This window comes from Syngnathus acus, chromosome 23, assembly GCF_901709675.1.
Source record: "Syngnathus acus chromosome 23, fSynAcu1.2, whole genome shotgun sequence".
NCBI classification, from domain to species: Eukaryota; Metazoa; Chordata; class Actinopteri; order Syngnathiformes; family Syngnathidae; genus Syngnathus; species Syngnathus acus.
This window is the reverse complement of record NC_051107.1, coordinates 1305345-1330413: the sequence shown is the minus strand read 5'-3', so window position 1 is coordinate 1330413 and position 25069 is coordinate 1305345. Positions and strand designations below refer to the sequence as shown.

Below are 25069 nucleotides of genomic sequence, written 5' to 3'. Positions count from 1 at the left end.
TCACATGATGCTGTTGGTACTTCTGATCAATCACAACCAACCGAGCACATTCCTGAACTTGTCGTTCATTCTCAAAACATCTCTGAAAGTGCAGCTCCCATTGTAGTTGAAATTCAAGAGCAAGAGAGCTCTGGCAAAATAGCACAGGAAATACCAGCAATTGAGCAGCTGCAGCAGGGTAGCTTGAATGATGCCAACACAGTGACGGGGTCAGATGAGCATCAAGCACATATTGTCAGTGAGTCAATTGAGGAAAAGGTAGTAGAAAACCTCCCTGTAGTTCGCTCAGGTTTTGATGAGGTGTCCGTTGAAGAAAAAAACAAAAATTGCACTGTTACTGAGAGTGTAGCCCCCTTGATAGAAAGTGAAATCCATTCACTACAGCCTGAACCTGCCTCAGTCACACAGGAAATTACTCCTCAATTTAATTCAGGAGCAGAATCCCCAATGACCAAAGAAATAGGAAGTGAACATTCAACAGAGGCACCAAATCAGACAGTAGACAGCACAACTACTCCTAAAACTGAGGTTGAAGGTGTAATGACTAAACCAATAGAAGAGGCATGTATAGTCAAAGAGGATGCTTCTCATCCTTCTGTTGAAGTTGATGAAAATATACCACCAATACCTGAAATTAAGGGCCCAGAACCTGTAATTAAGTGCCCAGAACTTGAAATACAGTCAGATGCATCAAAATGCATAGAACACCCTGTGACGTCAGTTACAAATCAGTCAGACTCAACTCTTGAGCAGAAAACTCAGGCTGATTTGTTGGAGCACAAACTTGTAGAAAAAGCACAAGAAACTACGGGTATAACAGAATCGAATCCTTTCCCATCAAATGACACATTGGTTAAAAAAGCATTGAGTAACGGTTCAGATAAAACTGCTGATCAGGAAGTATCTGTTGAAGTTAGTGGCGAAAATTCAGCAGAGTTAGAAACACTAAAAAACACTCCTGAGGTGACGGCCGTCGAAAGACAAACGATTGAAAACAAAGAGATGGATGGTGAGATAAAGTGTGATGGTGTTAGCTTTGAAGAGGGAACATTTCTTGAAAATAGAGTTTCGGAGGTGAAAGCTGACACGATAAATCCTGTTGAAGAACAGGAAGAGCAGAAACCTCTTAGTGAGACAGAGGTAGTTTTAGAACAATCGTCTATTGAAACTGAAAACATTTGTGCAATTGATAAAAAGGAATTGGAAAGTGCAAAAAACAATCTCGGGGACAGCCACGGTGAAGTAATTCTTAAACAGACCGACCCAGGAACAACTGATAAGCCACCTCCTGTTCACGAGAACCGTGTTCAAACAGCCTCGTCCCCTGAGAAGTCAACAGAGACAAAAAAAGCTCTAGATGAATCTGAGATTGTAATGCCAAAAGAGGAGCAGCAGCCACCAATGAATATTTTGCAGAAAGAACAAGAGTCAGACAAAATGGTGGTTGCAGATTCGGATGAGCAAGATAAAGTCAAACCCAAAGAGCACGTTCAGAATCAAACACAAATAACCCCAGAGGCTCATGAGATCCCCGTAGACACAAAATCGAGCAGTGAGGAGCAGCAACTCGACAAATTCAACGGGGAAAAAGACTCCAACTGTGAAAAAGAGGCAAACAAAAATAGGCTTGGCTCATTACCTGACACAGACAACATCCAGGAAACTACTTTCATATCAAATTCTGAAAATAGCAACCTGTCTAGAGTAGCAGCTTCAGCCCTCATAGCCGAACCCCAAATCCCAAATGCTGTAGTTTGTGAGCAGACCACAGAAATGAATGACGACGGTAATTCGAAGGAGAAAAGCGAGCCCCCACCTGACCTTCAGGGCGAGCAGTTTGGTGAAGATACAAAGCCTGAGGTGACCAATATTTAGCTTAGTCAATGGAAAGACTACAGTAGTTGTTCTGTGTGGTAGTATTGTACACGGTACACGTCAAGGCTGCACTTTTCTAAACTCATTCCATTATCGTGATTAAATCCAACAGGTGGAGAAGTTGGAGACCCTGAAAGAACTGAAACAACCTGAAAGTGCCACCAAGGTGGGGAGTCCTACCAGCCCCTCAGACCTGGCCAAGCTGGAAAGCACAGTCCTGCCCATTCTTGAAGCGCAAGTGAAGGGTGATGAAGAGAAACAAACGGACACACTAAAGACCAGACGTAAACTCGAGGTGCTTCCCCTCTCTCCCGACTCGCCCTGCTCGGAAGACGACAGAGATGTGAACAAAAGTAGCACAAAGAAAAAGCTACTGGTGCCGCTAGACGTCAGGATGGACTCACTGGATGATAGCAGTGAAAGTTTTAGCAAAGAGAGTCCCATGTCAGGGGATGATGAGGAATTCATCCGCAAACAGATCATAGAAATGAGCGAAAATGAGGACGCCTCGCCATCCGATGAGGAGAATCTAATTCGGCAAAAGATCAGACAAGAAGAGAGGAAAAAAATGGAACAGAAGTCTGTAGAGAAGAGTGCATCAGGAAAAGCCAAGCGGTTATCCAAGAAAAACTCCATAAGTCCCACTGATGATGAAGAGCTTCAAATCTCTCTGGAGAAAGCTCAAGTCGTCAAAGTTGATCCACCAGAGCTCAAAGACGATTGTCAAAGAGGTACTGCCGTTCGCAAATTTCAAACCATGCAACTGAACACAACCAGCAGCCCCGTGTGTGTAACTCAAGTTGACATCGAGCCCGAGATGGAATGTTTGACTGATTCACCAGATGATCGTTCAAAAGGGGAGGGGTCATCCAGTCTACACGCATCCAGTTTTACGCCAGGCACATCGCCAACGTCCTTGTCCTCACTGGATGAAGACAGCGACAGTAGTCCCAGCCACGTTCGTTCCAGCGAGAGCAAGCAGCACAGAAAAGCTAAACACAGACAACCTGGACAAATGCTGCCGACGATAGAAGACTCTTCAGAGGAGGAAGAGTTGCGGGAAGAGGAGGAGCTACTCAGGGAGCAGGAGAAGCAACGAGGAGCCGGTAAAAAGGCAAAGCGAGACAAAGAAGAGGTTCGAGGACAGCGGAGGCGCGACCGTTCAATGACGCCCCCAAGTAACCTTTCACCGATTGAAGATGCCTCACCCACAGAAGAACTTAGGCAAGAGGCAGAAATGGAAGAAATCAGACGATCATCCTGCTCTGATTTCTCCCCAAGTATCGATTCAGATCCTGAAGGGTTTGAAATTCACGCTGCGAAGATTGCAGCGGTTCAGAAAACATATCAACTTCCCGTATCGGTGGCCCTACATTCTCCAACAGAAGATAAAAACATTGACAAATCACAGCAAAAAACCCTCAGATCTGCTGATGAAGCATATGAGGAGATAATATTGAGGTCTAAATCTCCTACCGCTGAAAATGTTGAGTTCGATCCAGGAAAGGCGGCTCTTTATGGAAGTATGCTTATTGAAGATTATGCATCTGTCATGGATAATTCAACAGATGATCTTGGAGAGGCAGAAAAGATCAGCGTTCCTAGCCAGCCCAAGAAACTGAGATCCCCAGATGAAGTTTATGAAGACATGATCAAGAAAAGGAAAGAATTTATGAAACTCGAACAGGAATACCAAAACATACAACAAAAAACTGAAAGTACAAACCCAGATATCGTGTTACAGCCCGCTGAGAATACCATTCCCAACGTCGCGACAGTAACTTTGGGAAAAGATGGAAAACCATTGTTAGATGCCGAAAGTGCATACCAGGAACTCATGAAAAAGGTCTTGAGTCCTGGAGCAAGTCCGACTCCGCAAGATCAAGAAACAGAGACCACTTCATCTCGAAGGGCTCTCTACCCAATCCCAGACCTACAAGTCACGCAGTGTTCCTCAGGAGAGTTGTCCTCCGACGAAGAAAGTATTAAAAAGGAGGAGGAAATGGTCAAATCAACATCAGCTGTGGAAACTACATCTCCGTCCTCCGCCTTAGACCAGAAAACACTCCCCCCGGTCACATCACGCCAGACTGATATTGTAGACCTATCAAGTGCAATTCCAATTACATCTGCTCCTGTAACTGCAAATTTTACCATCTTGCCTACTGTCCCCCAGTATGCACATGGTACCCCGAGCATCGTTTCAACTGCCCCACTAATCCCCCCGAAGCCAAGTGTCTTGCGCAGGGCTAATTCTCAGGAAAAAGCAGATACACCCCTTGAATCACCATTGCCTCCCCCGACCCCACAAAAACCGACAGTCTTTCCCAGGAAACCTCCAGTTCCGCTCCCACCTCAGATTTCAACCGTGTCAGTCAGGCCGGAGACAGTGACCACGACTTCTAAACAATCAGTCACGCCAACATACAAACCTCATGTCCCGCCTCCCGTTCCTCCAAAGCCCTGCATTCCGGCAGGTATCGGCGAAAGCCACAGACATGGCGGCAAACCACCCATTGCACCGAAGCCTTGCTCGCAGCCGTCCTCCCCTGCTCATTCCTCGCATCCCCCAAGACCTACTGTGCTTCCCACAGAGTCCAATGAAATTGCTTTGAACCTTAGCCCTTCTGAGAGCAAGATCTTTCAACCCTCGCCAAAGTCTCCTTCTTCTCCGAGATATGCAAGAAACAGAGATACGTATGTGGTTATCACGCTCCCGTCTCAGCCAAGCTCTCCGGTAGACAGTCTTTCAACTCAAGCCCCCTCTGATACTGGCCCAGCATCAACTACCCATCAAGCTAGTTATCACCAATCACAGGCTCAACCACATTCATATCAGCAGTCACCACCACCTCATACAACTAGGGTACCTCTGGCTTACACCAGAGTGACTGAATCCATCGAGAACCAAGAGATATGCGGACCGGAAAAACACGTTTCGACTTCGTGTCACATCATCGAGGCCGTGTCGGCCTCCGCTGACCCTCCCGTGGTCTTGCCGAATCTAATCTCTCAAGTGGTTACCACAGAGGTCCAAAGAACCACCGTCTCTGTTGTTCATGAACGGACGCCACCACCTGTGCCAGTTCCAAGGGCAACTGGTATCCCGGTATCATTGGAGAAACCAAAGACCCAATTGCCTGTCCAGAATGGACAGGCAGCCTTGCCTTGTGAGGTGGTGGATCTGAGGACTATGAAGCCCGAGACAGCCTCACATATAAATGGAGTGGATCTGTCTGCTGGCCCGGAGTCCAGACAGCCTTTAGCAGCTGATGTCAGTCGCCAAAGCAGTGCTGTACAGTCAGCTGTCGTAAACCTCAGTTCTGAATCCTCCACTTTCTCAATCATGACTGACAGCATCACCATAGTGACGTGTTCTGCTACAATCCAGAGATGTGACAGTTTAGAAACCTCTCAAACATCTTCAACCCCACTCCAGCTAACAAAAAATAAAGCATTTGAACCCGTCTCTCAAATTGTATACCGGTCAGTGGATTATCAGCTTCCCACTCACTCTGGCGAGATCCCCATAAATCTCACAGTTGGCTCAACTGGTGGTGGAACATTCCAAACACCACCTGTAACCATGGCACCCAGCACCATCGCTGGTTGCGTTGCTAACGGATTAACGACAAGTACAACGTCTGTGGCAGGAGCTGTTGACCTGAGCACGGCAAAAGCATTCAATACTCTGGTATCCATGGACGCCATTTCGACAGAGGTTCTCACAACTGTCATCACGGAGGATGACGGCAAACCAGTCGATCTGACTGCGGGGAAAAGAGCAGTGTGCTGTGATGTTGTCTACAAGCTCCCATTTGCAGGAAGCTGCACTTCACAGCAGCCCACAACTCCTCTGCCCGAAGACCGTTTTGGATATCGCGATGACCATTACCAATTCGGCCGATCGTCATACGGCGCGAGGGGCTTCGGCGGAATCAAACCCTCAATGTCGGACACCAACCTGGCAGAAGCCGGCCTATTTTTTTACAAGAGTAAGAACAGCTATAATTTCACTGGCACCACAGACGGTGCCGTAGATCTTTCTTCCGCAAAGATTTCCGATGCAGGTCAGTGCAGTGACATTGCAGACCTGTCGCTTAAATGCCATTTTGAAATGCTACCTCTCATCCAAGGCTAGCATGTTCGTTTTTTTGTTTTTTTTTGCATGGAAGTGATTTTTATTTTTTTATTTTGTTGTGATTTTTTTGTGCCTGCATGCTGTACGTCTTGTTTATACTTTGGATTTTTGTGTCCCCTTTTTTCCATCACTTTATAATTTGGGTAAGGAATGGCATTGATGCACTTACATTTACTTTATCAACTGGATCATATGAGCTCAACTGATTTTTTTTTTCTGAACAGGAGACGCGGTGGACTACTCCAAAAAAGGGGCACACGCGGGAACAACAATCCCCCCTTATTGCCAAGCAAGAGTCACAAGTGGTGTTGGTACTCTCTTTGGTACGAGTAGTGTGCTGAGGTCCTCCAATGGCGTGGTTTATTCCTCAGTCGCTGCACCAATTCCATCTACATATGCAATAACAACCCAACCCGGATCAATTTTTTGTACATCATACAACACGCAGTCAAGTATGCATACAAGTGACACCATGCCGTCATTGTCGGAAATCCAGAATTTGCCACTGACGCGATCCCACAGTTTCCTGTCTACCGTTTCGATTACGACGGCAGATGAGCAAGCTGACGTTCCTCTCAACCTGGAGATATCCAAGGAGGACGGGTCTGGTAATGCCGTCACCACATCGACCACTTCTTTATCTCTTGACTACACGGATGAATCCCTTGAGGCAATAGCAGCATCCCTGGAGGCTCTTTCGTCACCTATGGTCCCAGGGGATGGCCAGTATCAGGCGGAGCGCGAAAGGCTTGAGATGGAAAAACTCAAACAGCAGCGTCTCGCCGAGGAGCTGGAATGGGAGCGTCAGGAGATTCAACGTTTTCGTGAGCAAGAGCAACTGCTGGTACAGAAGGAATTGGAAGAGCTACAGGTCATGAAGCAGCACATTTTGACCCAGCAGGAAGAGGAAAGGCAAGCTCACCTCATGATGCAAAAGGAAACCTACGCTCAGCAACAACAGCAGCTTGAGCAAATTCAAAGACTCCAAGAGCAACTCCGAATGCAGCTGGAAGAGCAAAAACTTCGTCAGATGTATCCAGGTGGCGAGGTCCTCGGGAATGGCATCCAAGAGGCCATCGTTTTGGGCCCCGATGGCACCGTGCTGTCACGAAAGATCACAGATAGTGGTTGCCAAACAGACGAAGAGGACGAGACTGTCAGTAAAGCGTACACAGCGGGGAGGAAAAAGAAAAGTGCCAAAAAGAGCGTCGACAGCTGCGTGCAAACAGATGATGAAGATCAAGACGAGTGGGAGGCGCAGAGAAGCCGGCAGAACCGACCACGGACTGCACGAGGCGACAGGGGAGGGCACGCCGACATGTCTCTACAAGCGCACACTGAGATTTCTATCCAAACGGATACAGACGGAAACATCAGGATGGACACGAGAATGGAACTGTCTGACTCGGAAAGAACCTCGCCAAAGAAACGACCCACGCCTTTGGAGATGGGTTTGTCTCCGCACCTCAAAGCTGAATCCTCCACGCTTCAAACGTCCCCTAAATCTCCTAACGTGCTCTATTCTCCCTTGTCGCCGTGTATTTCTCCAAGTAAATCACTCGAATTTGTATCTTATGATAAGTCACTGGGTGATAAAAGCCCTCAAAAGCTCAGGGGAAGCCCAGATCCCGGAAGTCCCCGAGGAACAAAATCCATGCAGAGATCCATGTCTGACCCCAAATCTATTAGTCCAAATGGAGAAGAAAGGGCAACATCTGGAACCCAGTATGGCGATACCGTGAGTACACTTTTCTTTCTTTTTTTTTTTCTAAAGCAATGCTAGTTAGCATTTAGCATTTCTGAAGAAATGCTAGTTAGCATTTCTGATGTAATAAATAAATGTTACAAGCCACAGCTGTCGCGCCAAACATCTTTTTTTTTTTTTCCCCCGGCTTACATTTGGTTTGAAAGTCAGATCTATGCTTGGGTACCGCATCGTTGACTATCTCATACATAAAGTGCATAAAGAATATGCTGAGCTTGCAGGAATATATTCAGTGAAATCTCCCATGTGAATTAATTACCGAGGAGAAACTTTGTAATTTTGAATATATTTTTTTTGCGGGTTACTCTCTGGGAACAGATGCAAGGGTTTAAACAATAAAAATATGATTTATGATACATGAAATATAACCAGGGAGTTGTAAGGCTGCATCTATTGAATATTTTAGTATTCTAGTATTCTACTATATTTAGTATTCTACTGAAAAGTCTATAGAATAATCAAATTTATAGACGAAAAATATTTTTGCTTGATTTCAGAGCAATTATGACTAAAAAAATAAGTGACTTAATAACAAATGACCGATTTGTTTCTTTATTATACAAATTAACAGTTCCTATTTATTAAATTGACATTGTGCAATGTACATTAACTTGATCCGTTAATTTTTAACGTGTTTTAGGCATTGGGGATCTTTGTCAGAGAGCAAAGTCCGTTTTACAGTGATTACGTGCCACGGTGGTCTCCTTGTATTTTAATCTGGAATGCCCCCAAACTTCTGCTATCTTCCCACGCCATCAAACGAATATCTTCACCTCCAACATCTTGCATTAATGTGATGTAAGATCGTTGTGCCTGCTTTTTTGTTTTGCAGGGGAAGGGCTCTGGTGGAACACCTACTGGCACTCAAAAGAAGGTCAAGAGGACTCTGCCAAATCCCCCATCAGAAGAGGAGTCCTCCACCAGTGGCCAGACAGCCTATAGCACCGGTTCTGCTCGGCGGAGAATGTGCCGTAATTCAAACATGGCGCGTGCCAAAATCCTTCAAGACATAGATCGCGAGCTCGATTTGGTGGAACGGGAGTCATCCAAACTGCGCAAAAGGCAGGCGGAGCTTGACGAAGAGGAGAAGGAAATTGACGCCAAGCTGAGGTACTTGGAGATGGGGATTAATCGGAGGAAAGGCGCCCTTCTGAAAGAGCGGGAGAAGAGAGAACGAGCGTATTTGCAGGGAGTGGCTGAAGACAGAGATTATATGTCAGACAGTGAGGTTAGCAATATCCGAGAGACCAGAGGCGACCATGGTGACGGTGAGGACGAGGAAATTGAAAGCCACGGTCTGGAACGTCCCAGGACAGCTCCTCAGTCAGAATTGGATGACTTCGTCCCACCTCAAACCAAACATGAATATGGAAAATACTCGCAGTACCAGTACCCTCAAAGTCAATACCAGCAGTCCCTCTATCAGACCCCCCAGTCTTACCAGTCACATTCTTTGTACTCGTCTGTGCCCTCGCTCACCAGCTCCCAACAGCAAAGTTACCAGCAGATGCTCCTGTTGCAGCAGAAAGCTGCCAGGCAAGCCGCTCTTCTCTCCGAACTAGATGCCACCAAGTATGATGTCATTAATCGCCAACCTGATCCCACATCGTCGCCCTACCTCGGCGTCAAATATGACAAATATGGCAACCACCTTGATCTCAGAGCTTTGGATGTGGGAAGTATGGCAGGTAGTCCCATGTCCGCCGTCGCCGATCCCTACTACTCGGATATCGATCACCACACACCTCGGAGTTACCTGCTCTTGGAAGATGCGGCCGAACTCGCTAAGAGCTCCTCTGGAATGTCGTCCTCTTACAGTCTTGCCGAAAGAGAGCTGGCCAAAGCCGAAAAGCTTCTCCAACGCAGCGCTGCTGATCTAGGATCAACTGACTATCTTGGATCCACCTCCAGACTGCATACTTACGGTAAAACTCCCGATGAAGAAGATCCAATGGAAGAACCTTACGAACTGAAGCTCTTGAAGCAGCAGCTCAAGCAGGAGTTCAGGAGAAGCACCGGTGGGACGGAAAGCTTAGACCCTCTGACAGGCCTCTCTCAGCACTACTATACCCCGAACTCCAGCATCTCCAGTTATTCCCAAAGGCACTATCCAAAGACAGACAAGTACAGCATGAGTCGGCTGACTCTGGAGAAGCAGGCAGCAAAACAACTCCCAGCATCAGTGCTTTATCAAAAACACAAGACTCCATTACTTGAACCTAAAATCTCCTCCAAGTATTCCTCAATTACAGAAAGCAGAGGTTTGGATGTGGACTATACGAGCTACCTGGGGTCTACAGGTGGATCCCCAAGATCCAGTCGACTCATGCAGGATGAGATTACCTTTGGTCTCCGTAAGAATATTGCAGAGCAGCAAAAATACTTGGGGTCCACCTTGGGGGCCAACTTGGCTGGTTCGCTAAACCTGGGCCAGAGTTTGGGACTGGACTCTGCTTACCCGAGTGGCAGTCGCTCAAGACCGTCATCCAGGCCTACATCTTGCTATGGTTTAGACCTGTCCATCAAAAGAGACCCTTCTAGCTCCTCGTTGAGACTCAAAGGGGACGGCGAAGCCTCTACGGACAGCTTCCAAACCCCCTCTGGTCGTACTAAACCCACCAGCCTCCCCCTTGTGCAAAGTGGCCGTGGCAGAATCCCCATCGTGGCTCAGAACTCCGAGGAAGAAAGTCCGTTGAGCCCCGTCGGGGAGCCGATGGGCATGGCCCGCGCCTCGGCAGGACCTCTGCCGCCCATCTCAGCCGACTCCCGGGACCAGTTTGGTTCCTGCCTTTCCTTGCAGGACTCGCAGCAGCAACACATCAGGGAGGAACCGAGCAGGGGTAGGACTTATGTCCTGATGGATGACCTTCAGGGTACCATGTCAGATAGCGAAGGTAAAAAACAGAACCATTGTTTTTCTGTTCCTGTCTGATTTCCTCTCGCATGCCTTGGCTGCCACTATGTGGAGGTCTCGTGAAGATCTGCATGTATTTGTTGCTTCTTCTTTGTGGTGTCACTCTTATCAAAATGTCGCACATCTTGTTCTCTGTCATCGAAGGCATGCGGCCTTCTGCATGCCCGTGCTTCTGTCTGTGCTTCCGATATTATGTAATGTGTTGGCATAACTTTGTGTGACTGTGTGGGCGGTGTTCTCCTCAAATAGGGAACGAACTAATGGACATTTTGTAGATGTATACTCATTTTTGTCTTTTTGACACTTTGAAATAAAATGTTGGACAGTGTAGGAATATTTTCATCGTCCCTCTGAGTTAATCCCGCAGCATTTCGTTACCCTTCAGTGAACTGGCAAGTGCCTCCTCCATCTTAGAAATGCGTCACTATTGGTTTAATTTACATTCTTGGAGTTTGAATACAAAGCCGTTGATAGAATTTAGTCAACATAGACTTTATAAAACAGTCCACCTAGCAGGTAACACTTTTGAGAGAAAAATAAATAGAAGCATTAGAGTTGTTAGATAAATGTGCTGGATTTTGTGTGCGTGTTTGAAATGCATGTCTCTTTGAAGCACTAATAAATATAAAACTTTAATTTCTGCATGTATCATTGTCAATACTTGCATGCATATTTTTCTGCTTTGTGTACTTTTTGAAGTTTTATCAGCCTCTATAGTGTTTTTAATTATTTTTATTTTATTTGACAAGTTTTATTTTTAGTAGGTTTAAATTGGTAAAAATGTATTGGGGGAAATACTAAAACATGTATTTTTTTGTATGTCTTCTACATTAAGAATATTCTTTTGAAAGTCTGCTTAGCTCAAAGCAGACTATGTGTGTTAGCTTAAAAACACTAATGCTCTCAGGTTTGAGTCTTCTTGACTTCATCATAAGGACGTTTGCTATGGATTCCGCCATTTTGCCGTGTAAACTCGTTTGCCTTGATTGCAGCCCTAAGTGATTCCCTGATGCCTTTGAACCGAGACCATTCAGCCAATGGTAGAGTATTAGTTCACGACATATAAGCATAACATTAACTAACCCACACGACAACTGCACAATCATTCACATTTGATGATTAAATGTTGGGAAGATTTAAAATGTATTTCTTAGCACATGCATATATTTTTATTTAAAACGGAAAGAAAAAAAATTAATGATACAAACCCAACATTTACAGTCATGGAGGTTTAAAAAACACTGCATTCTCCTAAATAACCATACTGTCGCTGTCAAACTTCATTCCTCTACTCCATTTTGTAATAACAGTAGGAGAGAAAAAAAAAAAAAAACACCCTTCATCGCTTTTCACCCTTTTTAACATAAAACATGAATAATTCAACATGGACGCCGGCCTCTTGTATTGCCATTCACAAGCTGATGTTACCTTCCCATAAATAGCATGCATTTATTTGAAGAAATCCTTACTGGTGTGATGTTCTTAGAGTACCTTTATTTTTTTGTCGCTGAAGCTTACCACCTAAGACGGGAGGAGACCGACTGGTTCGACAAACCCAGAGATGGACGGCCGGAAAACGGACATGACAAGAGACAGGTGACACCCCCTGAAAAAAAAAAAAAAAAAAAAAACAGCCAGTTGTACCTTTGAATCTGTATAACTGATTTTATTTATGTGTGGGCCACAGGGTAAAGGTCCGTACTACCCCTTCCCTCACCTCAGGGTCAAGCTGAAGAGAGATCCGAAAGACCGCAGTGTGTCAGGTAAAATAGTTCGACTTAATGAAAGTCCACAAATTGCTTCACGGTGCAATTTGCTTTTAATTTGAAAAAGAAAAATGTACTGTCCAACATGAAACAGGATTGCTATCTAGTGGCAGAATAAAACACCTCGACAAATCTAATTCAGTTTTACACATTTTAACTGTATGATATCTTTTTTAAAATCACAATAAATTGATATAAAATTAATATCAATTAACCAAAAGATACAATAAAACTTTTATTAGGTAAACATTCTTACCCACGTAAGTTAATTAGCAAGAATAGGAAAAACTAATTGGTGATTATTAAACCATTTTCAATATGGCGAGGGTTGCTGGCTCTTAAAATTACAGTATATTAATTTCAAATGCTACCCAAGGGAGCCGTGGGCTAAGTTAATATCTTGGCCCGTTTTGTTTTGCAGTCTGAATGATCCTCAAACCGGAACCAGGTTGGGATCAGTTTGACAAATGCACCACATGGCTTTTTTGGACTCCCATCTTTGAAACAAACTGGCAAGCATTTTCGCCCGTGATTATCCTTTGTCAGTTCGCTTAAAACGTGAAGCAGACATTCAGTTTCTTGGCGTCGCTTTCCGTTTGGATCGCCTCCACGCCCGGCAGCCATTGCCGTTCTCCAAATGGCACAGGGCTGCACACTCAGCATTATGTAATTAACACATGGATCATTTAAGAGAGGTTTTGTGATATCTTTTGTGTTTGCCAGGGAACGGACTTGGTATCCGTGTTGTCGGTGGAAAAGAGGTGCCTGGTGGTAACGGAGAGATCGGCGCCTATGTTGCTAAAATTCTACCTGGTGGAGCCGCGGAACAAACGGGGAAGATCCTGGAAGGTGAGCGCTTTGCATCCCAACATTCTCAGCCTAAATAATCCAGAGGTGGGGAAAATATGACCTCTGGGACAAATACTATCGAATCTTTAATCCGGCCTACTGAACATTTACATGAGGAAGGCCCAAACATAAAAAGATGCTCAGCGAACATCTTGCAAGATGATCTCACCCTTTGCTGTGACAGAAAAGTCACTTGACCAAAACTTCCAAATTTTGTGTGTTTGCTGTGAATAAATGTATTGATTTCTTGATTTGTACATACTGAAAACAAAAAATCTCATCTCATATTAATTCATCAAATTAACAGAATTAAATTTTATTGTTTAAATGTATTCATTTCCTCTTAAAAGCAGTTCATTAAATTATCGTTAGAAAAAAAATGATGCTCAGTGACCGTCTTGCAAGATGATCTCGCCCTTTGCGGTGTCACGACCAAAACTTCCAAACGTTGTGTGTTTGCTATGAATAAATGTACTTATTTCTTGATTTGTACATACTGAAAACAAAAAATCTCATCTCATATTAATTCAGCAAATTAACAGAATTAAATTTATTGTTTAAATATTCATTTCCTCTTAAAAGCAGTTCATTAAATTATCATTAGAAAAGAAAGTTTAATTTTGTTTTGTATTCTTTATCTCAATTTGTTTTTATGTATTGTAAATAAAAAATATTAAACCGTTTTTCAATTAAATCATTTGATTAAATTATTGCTTTACTATTAATAGATTAATTAATTCGCTGCCATTGACGAGAATAGACGTCAAACTTCACTTTGGCTGGCAGTGCGAGTTAATTTAAAAAAAAAAAAAAAAAAAAAAAAAAAAAAAACACAATATGAATCATTATTTCTATTGTAAAAAAAAAAATAATAATAATAATCTTTTTAAACCGATGAACAAATGATGCTTCCAACCTTTAATTTGGCCATTGGGAACCCAAGTTTGCTCACCCCTGCCCTTAACACACTTAATGATAATGTCAAGTCCTCCTCACACCCAAAGGACACAAGAGCAACTCAGATTTTTTTTATTGCCTTCCAACTTTTGGTTTCTCAGTGGTTGGCTTCACTTGTTGATTGGTTGATCTTTCAAGAGGTTGTAAACCTTAAAGAAAATTAAATTAAAATCTTAAGTCAAAAATACAATTGAATGACTTAGTTGAACTTCAATTTTAGCAGCGTTTAAATGCTCTAACATAATTTGTAGCACATAATCGAACACAGGAGTCAAACATAAATGTATTACATTCCAAACACCTTAAGGGTAAATAAAATGTTTCACCAACCATTGGCATCTTTGTACTAAATCGTAGAGTGTATCCAAGTTTTCCCAAGTGCTTCTCTTTTTTTTTTTTTGTCCAGCTTCTTTCTAAAGCTACTTAAAATGAGAATCCCTCCTGCTCCTCAGGTGCTCCCAATCAGTGGCAGAAGTGCAGTTGATTTGTTGCTGCTGATGCACTCTGGGAATTGTAGTTGTTCTCAGCATTTTGGAGGAAACCCATTTCCCTGCTTTAGCTCAACAGATAATAATGATAATACTAATCATTACAAGTCCCTGACATCTGAATCTGAAACGTTCAGACCTTTACACACTTGTGCTCTGCCTCCACGAGCAACGTGAGGTGCCAAATTGACCAAAAATGTATTTGCTGTGTGACAAGGTTGCTAATTTTTGTGCAATACGTGCAGTGAGACGTAAGCAGAGGACGCTGTTGATGAGCTGCTTCAGGCCGTGTAAGTCTTGACAGCCTGGCTTTGCCCGTGCTGTGATGTGTGAGCGACGGCAACAATAGTGTGAAGTGTCTTTGCACTTGGTTGTGTTTTCGTTGCTGTGGGTTTGGGTTGTGTTCAACGTCCTGCTGGATTGCTGCTAAAATTCAAATCTCACCATGATTAAAAAAAATTCAAATCAAGACAAAATGTGCTTGTGATTTGTCTGCCAAGAGGAGAAAAAATTCCCATTATAAAAATATGTTCTGTGCTCCCCCTCTAGTGTTAACATTGCATATGTGGAATATGAATTAAGCAGCAAAATCCATTTATCACAGGGGGCGGCCATTTTGTCACTTGCTGTCGACTGAAAATGACACCACAGTGTTTAAATAACCACCAGTCACTACTCACCTGTTTTTTTCTCCCTTCGCTTTGTTTGGTCATGTGACATTCGCAAGCTGAGTCACGTTTGAGCAACTGTGATGTCATTTTCAGGCCACAACAAGTGGCAAAATGGCCGCCGCCTAAGATGGATAAAAACTAGTGGATTTTACCGCTTAATTGATATCCCATGCACGCAATATTAATTAGAACGTCGTGTTTGGATTATTGGGGACGCATAGAATATATAAATAAAATAAAAAAGAAAATAAATATTGCAAAGAAAATACTTGAGTTGACGATTATTTTAAGACGAGTTTTTGCAGTGTGTTCTTCCCATAAAAATGAGGTGATATTATAAAATAATCCCAAAATCCCCCTAAATCGGTTTCTTTTACAACAGGAATGCAAGTCCTGGAATGGAACGGCACTCTGCTGACGGGAAAAACCTACGAAGAGGTGCAAGGGCTCGTCGGCCACTCGTGCAGCGAGGCCGAATTGTGTGTCCGACTGTAAGCACAACCTCTGATGTTAAATCGTTTTGTTGTCTTGCTTCTGTTACTGTTCTTAGCGTTGGTCTTCTTTACATGTCAGAGATCTCAACATGTTGGCAGAATCCGAAGATTTCGAGCACCTGGATTTCCAGGAGCCAAGCAAAAGTAAGTTGTTGTCGGCCATGCGGTCAAAATTAGATGTATGACTATTTGATTCTTCTAGGTGACAGGCCGCCCAGATCTCCAGGCGTGGACCCAAAACAGCTGGCGGCCGAGCTGCAGAAGGTATCCCAGCAGCAGGCCCCGTCCTCCACCGCCTCCTCCACCAGCCTTACGGCGACCGCCTCGGCCACCTCCAGCCCCGCCCAGCCGGGCTCACCGTCGGTCGGCAAGAAACGGCACGGTACCAAGGCGAGTGCCTCGAGCCGGCGACGCTTTCTTTGTCTTTCTTTCTGCATATCTTAGCAGCTTTTCTTCCCTTCCAGGCCACGGATGGGAGCAAGACCCCGTCACACCCAATTACTGGGGACATACAGGTCAGTCACATCTAGTTATTTGAAGGCAAACTCTCACAGTTCATTCTCATCATTTCCATAAAAAAACAAACAAAAAACAAACACCTATCATGCTTCTTCTGTCCGCAGCTTCAAATCCACTACGACATGCAGCTGGGCAACCTGATCGTGCACGTCTTGCAGGCGCGCAACCTAGCGCCGCGCGACAACAACGGCTACTCGGACCCCTTTGTTAAGGTGTACCTCTTGCCGGGACGAGGGTGAGTCCAAATATCTTTTCAACCAGGCTTGTAGAATAAAGCAAATTATCCTTTTGTATTTCGGCCACCAGACGAGGTGTTAAAAAAATCAATAACGCTGCAATACGAGCGCCATTTTCATTGTTATTGCACTGTTGTATTGGGTCTCGTTGGTGCAGGTGTCCCTAATAAAATGGCCAGTGTGCCATGCCCCCACTTCCCTCTTGACACTGAAACTAGACCCCAACCCCCACACGTCACACAATCACTCCCTCTGACTATTGATTTTTTTTTTGTATGTTCTCTATATTTAATGCATGCTGGACCCCCTCCCCCCTCTCAGTCAGGTCATGGTTGTCCAGAACGCCAGGTATGTGATTGACAATTCTATTTGTGTTTTCTTGGTTGTCAGTTTGGTGAAGGTAAAAAATTAATAAATAAATACAATGTGGTCCTGCTCATTCTGATCAAATATAGGTCACCCTTGTCCTAACCAAACTAACCCTCCACTCCAACAAACAACAACAAATCTTTCCACGCTAACGTGCTAACATTTTTTTGGTAATCGTATTTTAGCATTAGCTTTTAGCAACTGACCGGATCGAAAGGTGCCGTCTCGTTTCCAACCCTGCCATTGACGCACGCCACATTTGTACAAGTTCCCTAATGATGTGCATCTCGTCCATTCTCACCCCTCGTCCGCCCCTAGTTTCACATGGGTTTTGTCGCGCTATTGTTTTTTTTAATGTGCAAGTCATGAAACGGATGGTGTGTCCCTCCCCGCCCACCAGTGCTGAAAACAAGAGGAGGTCCAAACATGCAGGCAAGAGCCTGAACCCTGAGTGGAACCAGACAGTCATCTATAAGAACATCCACCTGGAGCAGGTAGAAAATGTCTTCCCTAATGTTTGCTTCAAGATTTACTAGTCGTAACAAAACCACTTAAACAAACATTAAATATTGTCTATAGTCTCGTACATGTCCGTTTAGCAGAAAACAAGTCAGGCCTGAATTTGCTGTCCGTTCCAAATGACCTCAAGACTTCAAGGCTTTAAAAAGGATAAATTCTGCATTAATTGTGCCACCTAGTGGTTGCTTTAATGCATTACAACGCAATCTTTTTGATCCTACTGTAACTTGAGGAGGTATCAGAATTTAGAACTGCTTAATTTTTGCTAGCCAGTTTTCTAATTCTTACTGTTTGTGTTCAGTTGCGGAAAAAGACGCTGGAGGTGAGCGTGTGGGATTACGACAAATGTTCCTCCAATGATTTCCTTGGAGAGGTAAGTAATTATCCCTCCAGTTGCTTCCTATTTTCCTTTTCAGTTTCATCACTTGAGTCTACAATGGATGTCCAGGTCCTCATCGACCTGTCCAACACGGGCCAGCTGGACAACGTCCCTCGGTGGCTCCCCCTGAAGGCGCAGACGGAGGGGGAGCACCACCGCCGCTCCCACCAGAGCCGTCACGGCTCTTCCAAAACCACCTCGCAGCATTCGTCCCCTAAAACCGCTGGCTCCGCTCACGAGCAGGACTCCCCCAAATCATCGGTGATCAAGAGCCGAAGTCACGGCATCTTTCCCGATCCAGCAAAGGGTAGGAGAAACGCGTGTTCCCGCTAACTCACACCTCCTGCTTGATGTTTGCACTCCCATCATCGTAGCTTCAGCGTCATGCTTTTTTGCTTTCCCATGGTCTGTCTTCTTGGTTGCCATGGTCACTCAGCTCTGAGGCCTCGCTTTAGTTCCGCTTTTACTTCAAAATTGTCTGGCAGCGGACAACCTGTTTTGGTAACCTCCTCGATGCAATCAATGAAAATCAATTTAAAATGATCCACAACCCGGTTAGGCGACAGATAAGTTGGCCCTGTATTGTGTCTCCGATTTGTTTTTGTTTTTTTTAGTTTCTTTTAGGACGAAGCAATTAAGGTTTTTATACTAAATTTAAATCCTTCAAAGTTGCTGCCTGTTTTGAAAATGACTTTTTAAAACAAACGTTGAATCCTTCAGGGTTGCTGCCCATTTAGGCAGCAAACAAATCGGGGCTCCTAAATCTTTTTTAGTTCAAATTTGGTTAGTTTACATAACATATTCATGTTAAAACAACTGTCAGTTAGTCCTTGGAATAATGAATACAGTTCTAAATGATCTCAGTTTCTACAAAACGGCCCTGGACCACAGCCCGTTTAGGCAGCAAACAAGTCAGTCTAAATTCCGTCTTATTGGTCTCGCACCATAGCCCGTTTAGGCAACTTTTTTTATTTTTGTTAATTTGGTGAATGTCATTGTTTTAGACACGCAGATGCCCCCTCTCGAGAAATGTCACAGTAGCCCTGGCAGGTCGAAGCCGTCCCCGTCTGAGGGCCAGAACCAAAGCCCCAGCCGCGGACACGCGCCGCAACCTCGCCCGCGTTCCTCCAAAAGCGCCGCATGGCAACAACGCCATCAGGATGGCGGTGCTGGGAGCGGCCAAGGCGTTGCCATAGCAACAACAACAACAATGGCTGACACAAGGCCGACGCAGCAGCAACAACCGCCACAACCGCCGCAACGCCTCCAGCCAAGTAAACCAAGGCGCAAATAAACGCCACCGCAGCATGGCCGCCTCGCACTCATCAGGCTTTTTTATTTCAGTTTGACTCTTATCTTTTATTTTATTTTTTAACCTCCCCCAAGTTCACTTCAGTTGTGATTTGGCACCTCACAGTTGTCACCTCCAGAAACGCGCCACTAGAGGACGCCAGAACTTACAGAGACACCTTGACCAATTGTAGCGACATAAACCCCTTAAATTTTTTAATCATATATGTATATATATATATATATATATATATATATATATATATATATATATACACACACACAAACATATACGTATATAAAGATATATATTTGAACTTTAATGAGAACTTCAGAAGAATTCCCCTTCCTGAGTCTTGTTTTTTAACTAAAAACATATCTGCGGCTCCTCCTGAAGGCTGTGCATGTAGCCCCCTCCTTTCTTTTTTTTAAATTCATTTGAAAAAAACTCCGGGACCCACAATGCACCTCTGCAGCAGCCGCACACCCATGTGCATGTGATTGACAGACAAGCGGACTTGAAGAGAGCTCTTTTCTCAAATCTCCATCTTCCTCCTCTTCCCATCTTCAACTTGGATCCTCAAACATTGTATCCTCTGGTTGGACCACCCTTGCCCCCCCCCAAACAACGCCCCCTCCCTCCCCCACATCCAAAATGACCACCTCCAGGCCTACCAGGCCACCAGAGACACAGTGTAGTCGGTGTGCTCACCATTCAGAGAGGCCAATCCGATTACCTGCCCGCCTTGCCGTCACTGGCCGATGGGAGCAGAACGGAAGGTCGTCACCTGACCCTCAGGAAAGCTGTGTCGGAGGAGAGGCCCTACGTTGCCCGAGGTGAGCTAAAAACAAAACAACCCTCCCCTCCCTTCCCTGTGGTGTGAGAGGATGCTACTAACCCGCAGGGAAACCAAAGAGGACGGCGGGCTGAGATCCATGCAGCGAGACGCACACTTTTTTTCGTGAGTCAGTGTGCCGTCGCCATGGATACTGCTCAGCAACTTAGCCAAACAAATATAACCCAGACTAATGATGTCTTAATTGATCTCATGTGCATTACATAACGCGTGTTGTCTGTCGTCCATGTTTCATTAGCGTGCTTTTCATTACCAGTTTGTCCGTCCAGTGTTGCTGTCCTCCTCTTGGACGATATTTGGCTCACGGTATGACTGTGTCCCGTAGCTCGCGCCAGCTACAGGTCGGGCGATGCCCCCATGACGGCGGCCTCGCTGGACAGCGGCCTGAGCGGCAGCGCCTACAGCTTGCTGGACGAGGACGCGGAGATGAACGAGGTGGATAGCGCTATCTTCCAGGTGCCCCGATTGTGAGTCACATGCCTTCACTCAAAAAAAAAAGATTTGTTATTCATATTTATAATAAAAACATTTTATTTTTCATTCATTGATGTTTCTCTGTTCAGTGGGAAAATTCCAAATGGCACTGATGGGATAAAATCCTCCATGGGAGATTCTGACGGTAAGATTCATTTCTGCTTGAGTTATTTATACATTATATAAATAATTTAATTTTTTAAATGTTTTTTTTGGTGCAGGTAAGTCACAGGTGATGGGTGAGATCAAGATTGCGCTGAAGAAAGAAGTGAGGACGGAGGGAGACCACCTGGTCCTGGAGATTCTGCAGTGTCGCAATATCACCTACAAGTTCAAGACTGCAGATCACCTGCCTGGTAAATTTTTTGTGGTGAATTTCTTTTGCGGCATTCCAGCAAAGTGGCAAATCAGATTATTCGCAAAATTTAATCCAAATGCCAGTAAAGTTAATTACTTTATAAAATATTGTATTTCACAATTTCTTTCATTAGTGGGTGTTTTAATCAATTATTGTCAATAAAGTAACCTTTATTGTTTATGTATTTATTTTTGTATTTATGAATATTACTATGATAATTATTATTACTGGAGACAACGCTGGTGCTTTTAACAATAAAATATGAAATAATATTATAAATATTTATCATATTTTATTGAAGCCAATTAAAAATGTACATTTATTTATTTAATGTGCCTTAATTTCATTTAATTTTGCCATTTAAAAAAAAAAAAAAGCTGAAAATTCAAAATATTGACTGTGCCCCGCCCCGTGCAGACCTCTACGTGAAGCTGTATGTGGTGAACATCGCCACACAGAAGCGCATCATCAAGAAGAAGACGCGCGTGTGCCGCCACGACCGCGAGCCCTCCTTCAACGAGACCTTCCGCTTCTGCATGAACCCGGCCGGGCACTCCCTGCAGGTAAACAGCGCCGTCTGCCATTTTAAAAACAAAAAGCTTGAACGAAGCCGCTTTCCTTCCCAGCTTTTCTTAGTATCCAACGGCGGCAAGTTCATGAAGAAGACGCTGATCGGCGAGGCCTACGTGTGGCTGGACAAGGTGGACTTGCGCAAGCGTGTGGTCAGCTGGCACAAACTGCTTGCCAGCAGCGCGCAGATCCACTCCTAGGTGGAACGTACCATTTGATAACCCAAGGGGGGGAGCGGGGGTAAATTCACTTATTCCACTTACAGGAGCAGGAAGTGGACCACGCAAGCAAGCAGGTACAAAACACTCATCCTTAATCCACACATGAAATACAGGGACACACATGTACAGTCGATGCTCACTCACTCCCTTTGAAAGCATTTGACTCAATGAGGACTCTGATTTATTTTTCTATTAGAAGGAAACGTAAAATTTTTATCGGTTCTTCATGTGCGCAAGAACGGGACGTCATATATCCAACACGCACTACCTAGCATTCTACTTCGGGGACCTTCTTTCACTTGAGCAAACAGACTTCTATCATTATTTATTTAAGAATATTGCTTTGTATGAAATTGGAGTAACTGGTGCCACATATATTGTTATTGTACATAAAATGTCTTAGCTGGCATGAAATATATGGAATACAATATATATATATATATATATATATATATATATATATATACACATATATATTGATTTTTATCACAGACAATCAAGTCTTGATTGATTGTGACGATTGTGAAGTTCCCCCACAGACAATTTACAGTTGTGTGTCTTTTCCTCCTCGAATGTAAAAGCGACTTAACGTGGGGGAAAAAAAAAGTTGAGATTTAATGGTTTGAGCCACTGCTAACATATTACGCATAGTGTTCCGGAAATGTTGTTCTTGTTGATTTTTTTTTTTTTGTAAGTAGGAAATTTGTTTTCTATGCAACCATGACAAGTAACCACGGCAACCACGTCTCCGTTGTCCTGAAAAGAAAGTTTAATATGTGAAAGCGTGACACATTTTTATCGTTGTTTTTATTTATTCTGTCTTTTTTTAAATATGTTATTTATTTCCATTTAATGTTATATCATCATTTTATAGTATAGGATAAGGGGTTCAGGTTATGGATGATAGATGAATTTGTATATATTTATTTTTAATATTAATGACATTTATTTATTTATATTTATTATTTTATTGACATATTCGTCGCCATTTAATGGTATTATTTATATGTAGTGAAACTATTGATTTCCCAACTGTGAATGACTGAAATACCAAATTTCATCCTAACATTTATTTCTTATTTACTGGCATGAAATTGTTACTTATTGCCCGTAGGACCATTTTTTTGTGTGCCATATCTCAATTTTTCAACAACAGTGGTCAAAAGGATGACAAAAAATTACATTCATTTATTTATTTATTTATATATTTATTTATTTAAATTTTACAATAATTTCTTCCCCGTGTGACGGTTCATGTTTACAATACATATTGGGTGTGCTTCTTCGATACGCATATTTGTAGTGGTTGTCTACAAAGTTAAGTTCCAAAGGCCTGAAACTCAGAGAATTTTTCCCGTTTACAGAGAAATCTGATGAAAAAAAAACGCCTCCCTGCATTTTCTCGCTTAATTTCCAGCAATGACCAAAAAGACACTTCTTGATTTTAAGGTCACCGAAAGTGTGCAATTATAATTCATTTCAATTCAATGCATGTCATTTGGTCTGTCTTTAGGAATATCAACACAAACACACACACAAACCTTTAAGCGTGTAAATACGTTATACAGGCTTCGGGAGCAATAGGTCTTTTAATGGACAACAAAAAAAGAGGGGAAAAAAAGACCAGTGTGTGCAGTCACTTGATTTTCTCTCGGTCAGTACCGTAAAGTGTTTACTAAGAGTGCACACACACACGCACGCACACACACTTGGACAGCTCGAGTAGTCGCAGGAGAATCGTCATTGTGTTCACACTGGATGTTGCATGTTGATGGCTCATACTATTTTTGTGTCCAGATTATGATTATGAATACATTTAAAAAAAGAGAAAGTGACATGTAGAGAAGGATCTAGAACAAAATGTTATGGGTGAGGGCGAGGGTATTTATTGATAATATATGCTGACTGTACAAAGATGATCATCCAATTCTTTCCCCCCTCCACTTGTAAGTAAACAGAGAAAAAAAAAATCTATCTATACTGTCATGGTTTTGTGATTGTATACAGGAGGTATTGATGAATTATGCAAATTGTGATGTAAAAAAAATGGCTGTCGCCCGCCCCATGTCTAAATATTAAATATGAGTACAAATGAGGGCTTGTTGCGTTGTTATTTTGGGGCCGGGGTCATGCTGGGGGATGGCGTTAAGAACAATAGTGTTGAAGGGTTTTTGGTTCTACAGATGACTGTTCTTCGGGTAAGTTTGAGGTTTTAGGGTCTTTGTAGGATTTGGGTTTTAGGTTCTTGAGATAGTTTGAATGGGTGAAAAGGAGTATGATTTTAAGTTTTTCAGAGGATTGCGGTAGTTTTTAATTAAGGCAGTTCCCTTAGAGTTTTTGCGCAGGGTTTTAGGTTCTCCAGATATTGAGGGATTAGGGTTGTAAATTCTTGTAAGGTTTAAGAGTACGGTTCAAGATAGAGGGATAGACTTTGTTAGAGGTTTTTCAGAGTCATAGGTACAGGATTACAGGTTTTTCTGAGGAGAGATAGGATTTGAAGATCTTCTGAGAACCACAGGCTGTGTGAGAGACCCTTTACAGAATTAGGGTAGTGTTTCAAGATGGGTTTTGGAGAGGATTTGGTTCGGGTGGTCCAGGTAGTTGGATTGGATTAGAAATTATTATTAAAAACATTTTGAAGTTGAAGAGTAGAGTTACAGATTTATTCAAGAATGGAAAGTAGGTTATGTGCTCTACAGAGGATTAGACTTTTTTCATGGTTCTTATGAGTCATAGGGGTAGGATTTCATTTTTTTCTGAGGACTAGAGGTATGTTTTAAAGACCTTCATAAAATTAGAGGTTGTGTTTTTAGTGGATTGTAGAATAGGTTTTCAAGTTGTCTAGAGGATTTGGGTTTAAGGTTCTCCAGATAGTCAGAGGTTAGGGCAGGGGAGTAGTTTAGAGGTAGTTTTTGATGATCAGAAGTAGATTACAGAGTTCTGCGGGTTTTAGAGTTTTTTGGGAGGTAGGATAAGAAGATGATACAATCCACTTCACAAGTTAGTGATTTAAGTTCTTCAGAGGCTTTGGGTAAGATTTGAGTTTTATCAGGGATTTACAGGTAAGGTTATGTTGGTCCTCTAACTTAGAGGTTCTTCCAAGGATTCAGGGTTAGAGATATTCCAGGTGGTTATAGGCAGTCTTTAGTGTTAGGATAAGATTTCTCACCAATTCAAAGATTAGGTGAGTGTTCCACAGCTGCTCTTTTAATTATACAGAGATGAAGTAACAGGATTTGACCAGAAGATGGTGCCAAGTGGTTTCCGGTTCAATGTGGAAACCCAACATAGGTTCACCATGGACTACTGATTGATCTGTGACCCATGAAAGCTCTTTCAAATAGAAGTAAGAAGAAG

At 43.2% G+C, this 25069-nt stretch overlaps 1 protein-coding gene across 8 annotated transcripts in view; it reads left to right on the top strand.

The window, feature by feature from the left end:
• Positions 1-23809, top strand: part of pcloa (piccolo presynaptic cytomatrix protein a) — a 31106-nt gene extending 7297 nt beyond the window's left edge. Inside the window, exons 1-23 of one of the 8 annotated variants that reach the window (XM_037242599.1) lie at positions 19-1860; positions 1988-5945; positions 6241-7754; positions 8614-10675; positions 11688-11735; positions 12209-12291; positions 12383-12458; positions 13185-13310; positions 15809-15917; positions 16000-16064; positions 16123-16310; positions 16385-16435; positions 16544-16674; positions 16997-17023; positions 17445-17538; positions 17865-17936; positions 18012-18249; positions 19902-20069; positions 20415-20556; positions 20653-20708; positions 20785-20919; positions 21339-21484; positions 21548-23809. In XM_037242599.1, the coding sequence (XP_037098494.1) occupies positions 448-1860; positions 1988-5945; positions 6241-7754; positions 8614-10675; positions 11688-11735; positions 12209-12291; positions 12383-12458; positions 13185-13310; positions 15809-15917; positions 16000-16064; positions 16123-16310; positions 16385-16435; positions 16544-16674; positions 16997-17023; positions 17445-17538; positions 17865-17936; positions 18012-18249; positions 19902-20069; positions 20415-20556; positions 20653-20708; positions 20785-20919; positions 21339-21484; positions 21548-21691 (11046 nt within the window). In that variant the 5' untranslated portion in view covers positions 19-447 and the 3' untranslated portion in view covers positions 21692-23809. Of the gene's footprint in view, positions 1-18; positions 1861-1987; positions 5946-6240; positions 7755-8613; positions 10676-11687; positions 11736-12208; positions 12292-12382; positions 12459-13184; positions 13311-15808; positions 15918-15999; positions 16065-16122; positions 16311-16384; positions 16436-16543; positions 16675-16996; positions 17024-17444; positions 17539-17864; positions 17937-18011; positions 18250-18946; positions 20070-20414; positions 20557-20652; positions 20709-20784; positions 20920-21338; positions 21485-21547 lie in introns of those variants that run through there. The other 7 variants (XM_037242593.1, XM_037242595.1, XM_037242594.1 and 4 more) reach the window with 7 other exon arrangements.
• Positions 23810-25069: the final 1260 nt, after the last annotated feature.